This window comes from Triticum aestivum, chromosome 3B, assembly GCF_018294505.1.
Source record: "Triticum aestivum cultivar Chinese Spring chromosome 3B, IWGSC CS RefSeq v2.1, whole genome shotgun sequence".
Lineage (NCBI taxonomy): Eukaryota > Viridiplantae > Streptophyta > Magnoliopsida > Poales > Poaceae > Triticum > Triticum aestivum.
The window spans coordinates 29412908-29422976 of record NC_057801.1 but is presented as its reverse complement, the minus strand read 5'-3'; the positions used below and the strand labels follow the sequence as shown (position 1 = coordinate 29422976).

The following is a 10069-nucleotide window of genomic DNA, read 5'->3' as shown; positions in this document are numbered from 1 at the left end:
AATGAGGTCAATATAGACACAATGCTCTGGAATCTAGCTTGTACCTCTGTTTTGTGAAACAAATTCTGCACAGATGAAAAATTCCCGAGGATCAAAATCTTGTAAGAATCCTCTAGGAAAACCGCAAACCGAGTAAGTACTCAGCTGGTTAATTATGTCTCTTCACCGGATGTTTAAGACATGATCACGATATAAATGAAAAAGAGGAATAAGACTTGATGTAACTTCCAGTTTTCTCATTGAGGACCTTGTTGACCCTCTGCGAGAAAATGCACATTTTCCAGAATCAGATAAAGAGAGGAACGACTCAATCGTCCATTTCCTCTTACACAATCTCATCACAAAGCATACAATTGGTATTACAACCTCAGGTATACATCCAGCAAAAGGAATCAGTAATTGTGGCGCCGGCATCTGACGAAAACCCTTCTATGTCATCCTCCAAACAGCCCGGACAAACGGTTGGAGATCAATGAAAAATAAATTTCAGGCCCTTAGTTCGCAGCAGCGAGAAATTCAATTGGTTGAATTTGCACTATGAGGCCTCCGTGCAAATGTTGCAGCTACGAGTAACGGGAAAGCGATAGTAGCATCACAGTGAACCTGGATTTCCAAAAGCTGGAATGTTAGATTACAATAATGGTGATCATCAAATATGATGTATGACACCATTGCATAGCAAAATTATGTGTCTTGAAATCACTCGTACTGCCGTAAACTCATAGGCTGCAATATTATTCTACAGTGTACATGGGAAAATGATAAATCCAGATGGTCTAAATATTATAAGCCAGCTCAGGATCATGCATGCAATTTTCTATAAACCAATTGCAGGACACATGAGCAGGTGACCATTATACCCTAATACCTAAGGAAAATATTACCTAGTACTAGTATGCAAAACACAAAACAAAAGTATCTCAAACTTGCGAACATCTATATATACCTTTACAGGCTTTGCTGAACCTTTGATCTTTCCCCATGAAACTGCTTCATCTGGATGTGCTCCTGAGTCGCTTCCATCAAACTCTTGAGCTGTGTTGATATAGACTGCATAATCTGCACCATTGCGAAACATATTTGCATTGCATATGTGGTGCTTTGGAAGGCCTCCACCAAGAATTATGGCCCCTGTCTTCCTTGGGCTTGCATGAATGGCTTCACCATTTATCAGCCTTATATCTGCAAACCATTCAAGCATTTGAAAACAAACACAAAGTAAGGATATCAAATAAAGTGGAACTTACCTTGTACAATGTCGATAATAAGACCAGGATTGCGAACTGCATGACAAAACAGCATGTCTCCGAGTGATCCATCAGTCAGTGCTGGGCAGTATACAGGAATATTGTTCTGGTCGATTTTAACGAGTCAGCACTTTGCAACTTCAGCCTTTGCACAAATAGTTCTTGAAAGTTCAGAATTTCGACACAGGAAAAACAACCCAGTGTGAAGCATATTCTCCATTGAATGAAGTGAAGGACAACCCAACAAGTGTAACAACCAGCCAGCAACTCTACCATGCTTACATCTCCTAAACTGTGACCCACCACTTCAGACAAAATAAAAGTTTGGTTCAGGAATGATTACTATTTCTGGGCAAAATCATAATACTCAATACGGTAAAGAATTTTTTATGGTAAAACAAAACCAATATGAGAATCAAACTCAACAAAATTCTTAAGAAGAAACCCTAGTTTATCTCCCTGTTTACCAAACATAGTTATTTACAGACTTCCTAAATATGATCAGCATTTACACAAACACATGCCTGCAGACTTTTTGATAATTTGAAAAATAAAGAAGAACTTTCAAAAGCATACTACCTTGTATGCCCAGTAAAGGTAGGAGCTTTCATCATTTATTTCTTTGCCAAGACGAGCAATCACTTTTGATGGTGTCCAGACATTCTGTAGGTAACAAGAAGTTAAAAGAAACAGAAGTATGGTCAGCAGTGAAGCTTGTACAAAGAACTCACATTGTAGGAAATGCTGGATTATCTTTAATTAAACAATCAAATATCAACCGAGGTGCAACACTATCTGCGTAGACTTCAGCAACTTGTGCAGCAACTTATAAAGTGTACTTCACACATTACGTTTGACAAGATTCTGTAGTCTGGATGTTTTATTCGTGTATATATTGCTAGATGCATACATCTGAAAGAAAGGAAACTCATGGAGCCGGGTTACAATAAAGTTCGTGACTTCATGTTATGTAGAATTTCAGTTGTTTTAAGCATCCTTACTATAGCATTTGAAAGAAATACTTATTTGCTGTTCCAGAAAAGTAATTGTGTACCCTTCAATTAAGGAAATTTGCAAAGACTAGAAGACAACCCTATCAAAATTATATTACTACTAGTTTCGCTAAATACAAGATATAATTAATGTACTATCCTATTCATGCATCCCCTGCAAATTACCAACTTTGCAGCTAATTTATGCATCAGAAGCTTCCATGTGCACTATAATGGGCCCATGACACGTACAAGGAAAAGGAAGGGTAGCCATAATCCACGTTATCGGGGGATTACGGTAACCAGGGACATACCGAACGAAAACTAAAACAGAATATTACCAGCTGTGTTTAAGCCAAGAGGAATGATTACCTCAGTAGATTGTTCTTGTAGCATCTGGTCAAAGAGTGGCATGATCCAGTTTTCAAACTTGCAATAGTTATCATTGGGCACCAACAGATTTCCTATCCGGTTAAGTCCTTTTGACCGTAGCAGTGCCCCAGGTAAAGAAAATTCACCTCGGTAAGTTGGCGCGAGGCATTTTATGAGGTCTTCCTCTATACCCCCAGCTGTCGTAACAATAACATCCACCTGAAGAATTTTGTGGAAAACATAGCATGGATTAGGAAATTAGTCATCAACGGCAATGCAGTTAGTGAAGTTAGTAATAATTAACTGGAACAAACATCTCTAGGAGACTAGGCATACTTGTGCTGAACAGATTCTTAAAATGATGTTTAAAGTTGTTTTGCTTTCAGATTTGCAAACGTGACACGAGTTGGAGCACTTACCATGTGATGTTGAGCCAGAAACCGTATAACATCCCGTATACCGGAAGAAACAAGGTTTGAGGTGAAACCAAGAAATATCTTGCACCTGACAGATTCTCTGTATTTCGGGTCAAGTTCAGCTTCATCGCAGTCCTCGCTTGGCTTCTCATGCGACAAGCTCCAATCTAACTTCATCATTGTAGAAAATTACAGTGGAGGAAGTGTCAGTAGAATGTAAGTAGCGACATATATCCAGCTATCCAAGTGCTCCAAATGGCGAAATAAATTACTCCGGTGCTGGAGTATCTGCTTCACCTAACTAATCCCATGCTGAAAAGGGCCGAGGAAGAAAGGGAGAAAGCGGGCGGTGTAGCATACCATACCATCTGATTGACGACGTCGATGGCGTCGGCGAGGTTGGACGCCTGGAACCCCGTGGAGGCGAGGGAGCCAAGAAGGCCGTCGAGGCCGAGGCCGGCGTCGTTGAAGTCGGCGCCGGCGATTTTCATGAATCGCGACTCGTCGAGGGACTCGGACGGCTTGAGCACGATGGCACGGACGCCCTCCATCTCCTTGCTAACAAGCTCACTTGCACTCATCCCGTCACCTCCCATCTCCTCCTCCTCGCCGCCTCCTTGCTGCTTCTAGAAAAGAAAAGGGGAGTAAAATCAAAATCAAAATCGAAGCAAATCCCGTGCCGTGCGCAGGCTAAGAAGTGGAAGGCAGGGAGCTCACCAGTACAGCCTTGTCGCCCAGAAGCATGGTGGCGGAAGGGAGACGAGGGGAGAGGCGAAGGAGGTCAGCGGCGGCGGGGATCCGGCCGGCGTGGTGGAGAGAGGTCTGGCCTGCTCGTACTCGTCGGAGAGGGCGTCGGTCGGGGGCCGGCGGACTTGGAGAGGCGTGCGTCCGGGACGGTGTTTTGTGGGGAGCTCGGCGCGGTGGAGGGAGAGGGATTCCGGCGTGGCGTGGCGGCGGCTTCCGCAGGCAGGCGGTGGCTGTCCTGTTTGCTGGGCTGGGCTGGGCCTCAAGCTTAAGCTTCCCGTCTCCCACAGCAAATAGATCCAAGGCCCAAAGGGAAGGCCACGACTGGGCCGTCAAATTAAGCACAGGTGATAAAAATGAACAAAATACACAAACTGGTTCTGCCGCAAGCGATGATCTTCTAGAATTTTCAGAATTTTTTGTCGAAGCAAGTAATGTGCTTGATAGATTATTATTTTTCAGAACACACTGGCCTGTATTTACAAAAATCATCTGGACAACTGAACCAAACAGAAGAATGAACTAACCTATGACTATGAGCTTCCATATTTAATCTCATCCGTTCATGGTGGCACTCCCGCATGAGGAGAAGTTGAGGCCCGATGAGCGCCGACGGGAACAAGACTTTCCATGTAGGGTATCACGTTGAAGAAGTACACATCCTTCCAAGCAGGCTCGAGTTCAACTAACCCATGACATTGGTATCTCAACCTACTCAATTCACAAGCATTTGTCAGCTCACGTGTCTGCAGATCGTAGAGGCACAACTTGACATTGGACCGTAGCATCAGCGTGCCCGGAAGAAGAGCGATTGGCTGGCACGGGCCCATTCCATGCAACGCGTAACGCGGTTCCCACATGGAGTTGGCCCCATCTTCCACGAGCGCCCAGACCATCACCAGCCGATGCACGTCACTAGTCTCACTGACGCGATAACCGGTTAGACACAACTTCCCATGCAACACACTCATGTTCAAGTGTTCAACATCTTTGTTGCCGCCGTCGATCCCGAGGTCCGACAAATCAGAAAGCAAATGGGTGACGCTCAACGCCTCATCATCCAAGCTGAAGCGGAGGAGGCAGGGTGGGTTCAACTCTAGGTTGGTACTGACGTGGACGATCCAGTACACACACCCATTCACAGATTGCGCGTTCACCCACGGATTGGCGTGGTACCACCTATCCGCCATGACTTCCCTCCATCGAGGAGCAGAGTCGCCCACGGTGCACACCTCCACCCCGTTGTAGAATTTATTGTCTCTCGAACGAATGAAGAACTGGACTACTTTGTACATGCCCGTGCGAAGATCTCGGCCTAACCCAATGGAGCAGAGGGAAGGGGGCACGTTGCCGTGGCCACTCTCCGGCAGTGTGACGACGTCCCTGGTGGCGGGGTTGAAGAGGTACGCCTTTGTGTTTGTGGGAAAAAGCACCAAGCCGTCACAATGGGGGAAGAAGCGAGGCAAGTGGAACTTGCCGGTAAAGTCCCCGCTGTGCACGAGCCATGCCTCGGAGGCGCCTTGCTGCCATTGGTAGAACCCGATGTTTCCTTTGTTATCGTGATCCAGGCTATGCCCGGTGATGAGCAAAGATGGGTTCTGCTTCCATCTGCGGGCGGATAAATTGAGGTGTCCTTGGACGAAGGAGGGGTCGGATATGGTTGCGCGCCAGGCCTTGCTGATGCACTTAAAACGGAGGAGAGACTTGATCGGCAGTCGGGTCAGGATCTCTGAAACGAGCTCGTCCGGCAGCTCGGGAGTCGGCGCCTCGTTGCTTTGTATCTGCTCATTGGAAGTCATCATGGCGTAAGTGGAGGAGGAAGCAAAAAACACAGAAGACAAAAGAAGCAAACACTACGATGTAGTATTAGAGCTCGGGATCGCTGGTAATATTAATGGAGATAGGTGTGTATATATTCACAACATACATGAGGTTTCCAACTTGAAGACGGTGTCCATGGCAGCCTCCGATTAGGTTTACACCCTGTTTTGAAGAGTTTTCTGAAGCAAAACAAGGTTACACGGCGTAGCGCAGGATAAGTCTGTCACTACGGTCTACGGCGGTGACCGTGCGTGCCTGTCCATGACTTTTTCTCTACCACATGTGTGGCATGGAAACTCTCCACCTCAGATGACTGGTCCTATCAATCCATCGGAATAGCTCTGAACCGTTGATTTGTTCTCCATCACCAAGGACATAAAAGAAAAGAAAAATATAACATAAAAGAATAGAAAGAACAAAAAATATAAATAAAAAACTAAAAAAGAAAAATAAGAAAAAACAGGTAGAAAAAACAATGAAAAAAAAACTAGTTTAGGGGAGGTTCTAGAACCTTCATAAAACCGGTATGAGGAAGAACTCGGAATGGGCCGGCCCAAAAAAGACCACACGAACGAGGGGGGTACTTGCTAGGTCGTTTCATAGCGACCTACGCGCAGAAGTAGGGGATATCATATGATACTCTCATGGGACTCGCCCTCTTCGTCAGCAAGGGATGCTCCGAGTCCCTCCCCGCCAGCGGCATTGGAGCCAGAGAATATTGCATCTAATTTATGAGTGAGCATCCAAGGCTAGGCCCAAGGGCCAAGAGCTCGAATCGGGCGTGTACAACATGAGAGATGGGACGATAGTAGCGCCGTTGCCACCGTTGGAGACGGTGACGACATCGTCAATGGACAGTCCATGGTCTTCAACCTGGCTTTTCCCGCCGACGATTCGAGGTTTTGAGCTGGCGGTGGCAGGGAGCCGGGCGAGGTGAAAGCCACTAGTTTCAGAAGATTGAAGCTAAATAAAACTTGTTCGTAGACTGTGGCCATGCGTGCAGGTGCAGGTAGCACTTTGTTGACCGGGTGGACAGCTACATGCATGCACATGGCTCTGCCGCCCTCTGCCTCATCGAGTGGCGATCAAATCACGGATTGTAAAAATGAACAAAATACATAACTGGTTCTGCAAACGATGATCGTTTTGTTTTGTTTCTTATAGATTCTGATAGAGCTGTTAGAAGGGAGAGAGAGGGATTGTTGCGGAATATGATGGATGTATTATTGAGCCTCGATGACGAGTATATATTGAGTACAAGACTTGGAGTGCAAGATGCCACTCCGGGAGATAAGGTAGGAGACGGATTACAAATCCTAGACTACCAAATACATGTATCCCAAATATATCTCAAGAGCAAGCAAAGTGGTCGAATAGATTATTATTTTTGAGAAGTCCCTGTCTTGTACTCCCTCCGTCCGGAAATACTTATGTGAAAATGGATACAAATGGATGTATTTAGAACTAAAATACATCTACATGCATCCATTTTTCGGACAAGTATTTCCGGACGGAGGGAGTATTTACGTAGCATGTTTACCGCATACAAAAGTTATCTGGTCGCATGAACCAAACAGGTCACTGACAGTGAAACAGAAAAACTAAAAACGAACTAATAACTTATGACTAAAAGAGAAAAACAAAGATAGCAGATGTATATACCCCTTTTTCATTTAGCACATACATAAGCTTTGCGAAAAAAAACAAGGTCACTGAAGTAAAAAGAGAAATATAGTATCTCAAAAGAAAAAAAAAGGACAAAAGACAAGCTAGTCTAAAACTGGCTATAGCCAGTAGCGGTCCTAGGTGAAAGTGATGCCCCAGGCCGAGGCCGGGCAAGCAGCGACTGGAACGAGACTCTCTGTGTAGGGTATCACATTGAAGTAGTTCACATTCTTCCAGGCAGACTCAAGTTTGTCTGACCCGCGATGCCGGTATCTCAGCTTGCCCAAGTCACACATGACTGACAACACATGTGACTGCAGACCATAGCGGTAGAGTGTGCAGTGGAACCATAGAATCAACATGCCCGGAAGAAAAACTACTGGGTGCAACAGGCCCATGACATATGTGTAACGCGGTTCCCACATAGACCTTGCCCCGTCTTCTTCCACGAGTGCCCAGACTACCGCCAGCCGATGCACGTCGTTAGGCTCCTTGACATGATAGCCGGTTAGGCACAACTCCCCGTGCAGCACACTCAAGTTGAAGTGTTCATCAACGTCATCATCGCTATTGTCGTCGTCTTCGGTGTCCGACAAATCAGAAGGCAAACATATGGCACTGAACACCTCGTTGTCCAAGCCGAAGCAGAGGAGGCTACGTGGGCACGACTCTCGGCGGGCATCGTCGATGATCCAATACACACCTCCCTTGACAGATTGCGTGGTCACCAATGACAAGGGGTCGTACAACAGATCCGCCGCGATTTCTCTCCATCGAAGAGGAGGGGGGCCACCCACGGTGCACACCTCCATCCCCATGCCGAATATGCCGGTTTTACAGTCTCTAGGACGGCAGAAGTACCGAACTATCTTGTACATGCCAGTGCGAGGATCACGGCCAAACCCAATGGGGCGGTGGAAGAGGCCAGACACCTTGTTGCACCCGCTCTCCGGCAACGTGATGACGTCTCTGATGGCGGGGTTGAGGAGGTATACCATGGTGGCCGTGGGGACGAGCACCAAGCCATCGCAGTGGCAGAAGCAGCTAACCGAGCGAAACTCGCCGAGAAAGTCCCAAACGTGCACAAGCGGATCCTCGGAAGCGCCGTGCTGCCATCGGTGGAAGCTGATGCTGCCGGAGAAAGTAGTTGGAGAAAGCGTAGGAGACACTTGACTGGCAGCCGGATGAGGATCTTGAAAATAAGCTCATCCGGTAGCTCGGGAGTCGGCGCCTTATGCCTTTTCTGCTTATTGGAAGTCATCACGGCGTATGTGGACAATAATGAAAAAAAAACACACAGGAGAAAAAGTAGAGCTCGCGATTGCTAGCAGTGGATAGGGGTGTATATTCTTTTTTTTTTTCGGTAGGGTTTATATATTCAGAACCAACATGAGGTTTCCCGACTTGAAGACGGTGCCCATGGCAGCCTCGGACTAGGATTACTACACTCTTTAAAAACAAAACAAGGTTTAAACACTGTTAGATTTGGATTGGATTTACGTGTGCGTAGTGCAGGGTAGTCTGTCACTACGTAGACGGTGACCGGGCGTGCCTATGCATGACTTCTTCTCTACAGGTCCAAAAACTAAAGAGTAAGCCTCTCAATAGATGATGTAGGATGTAAAAATAACTAACTTATACATTCTCGAGGCTCAAAAACCCACCTTCAACAAATGATATAGATGTAAAAACAATTTACATCACTTTCTCCGAGTGAAGTAAAATATAACACCTAAAAAATGCAAATTTGCATCTCCACCTCCAGGTGATGTAAAACAACCAGTCGCGTGCCAACCGTCCAACTGTCTTCATTTCACTTCCCCCACCGCGTGTCTTCTTCCTCACTCCATCCCTCGCCCAGCCGCCACCCCCCCACCGCACCACGCCTCCATCGACCCGCGCTAGATCCAGCTGCCAACCCCCCGCACCACGCCGCCATCGACCCGCGCTAGATCCAGCTGCCAACCCCCCCCTACCGCCATCGCCGCTCGCCGTTAAACGCCTCGAATCGAGCCTCGTTCAACACCGATGTCACTGCCCGATTCGCCACCGCCAAGCCCCACCGCACCGCCGCCCACGCCTCAAATCCGGCCCGATTCGTCTCCGCCGTCGCCGCCCCCCTCCCCCCGCCCAGCCCCCACCCCATCGTCGCCTACCACTGCACGCCTCAAATCCGAGCCGATTCGCCACCACCATCGGGGCCCGATTCGCCACCTCCCAGTCGTCGCCATGCCGCCGAAGAAGCTGTCAAAGATCAAGAAGGGGTTCTTCTGCGTGCGGCCGAAGCCATCCGGCAAGTTCGACGTTGAGTTCTACGAGGGCCACCGCTTTTGGATCGGCACGTACCCCACCACCGACGAGGCCGCGCGTGCCTATGACATGGCGGCATGGCGTGCCGGGAGGCTGAGGACGTAACCCAACTTCCCGTAGACTGAAACTCAGGCGGCTGTGGAGTTTCTCGTGCTGGAGGGTATTCAGATGGCGGAGATGGCAAAGAACAAGAAGAAGAAGCCGGCCATTCGTGTAGCTCCCGGTGATGGCGAGGTTCGCGAGCGAGCATCCGGAGTATGTCCAGGTCGAGCGCGAGTTCTTCTGGAAGTGGGAGGCCAAGCATAAGATGAAGGGGGTGAAGAAGGAGGACGAGGCCGGCCCCTCAATGGTGATGCCCGTCGAGTCTGAGTAGGAGGACTGGGGTGATGATACGTCTCCAACGTATCTATAATTTTTGATTGCTTCATGCTATTATATTATCAATCTTGGATGTTTTATATTCATTTACTAGCAACTTTATATCATTTTTTCGGACTAACAT

General features: G+C 47.4%; 1 protein-coding gene across 4 annotated transcripts; it reads right to left on the bottom strand.

Annotated features, from left to right (window-relative positions):
- Window positions 1-221: 221 nt before the first annotated feature.
- On the bottom strand, window positions 222-5637 carry LOC123068379 (deoxyhypusine synthase). Of its 4 annotated transcripts, none has more exons than XM_044490949.1 (8): window positions 3745-4031; window positions 3393-3653; window positions 3031-3198; window positions 2612-2830; window positions 1827-1910; window positions 1248-1353; window positions 947-1182; window positions 222-603 (listed from the first exon to the last, which is right to left on the bottom strand). In XM_044490949.1, the coding sequence occupies exons 1-8, from the start codon at window positions 3769-3771 to the stop codon at window positions 517-519; spliced, it is 1188 nt and encodes a 395-aa protein (XP_044346884.1). In that variant the 5' UTR covers window positions 3772-4031; the 3' UTR covers window positions 222-516. The 4 variants fall into 4 exon arrangements, 3 of the variants coding, with proteins under 3 accessions (XP_044346884.1, XP_044346886.1, XP_044346885.1); XM_044490951.1 differs by having other exon boundaries at window positions 3031-3194; XM_044490950.1 differs by having other exon boundaries at window positions 3393-3647; window positions 3745-4029.
- Window positions 5638-10069: the final 4432 nt, after the last annotated feature.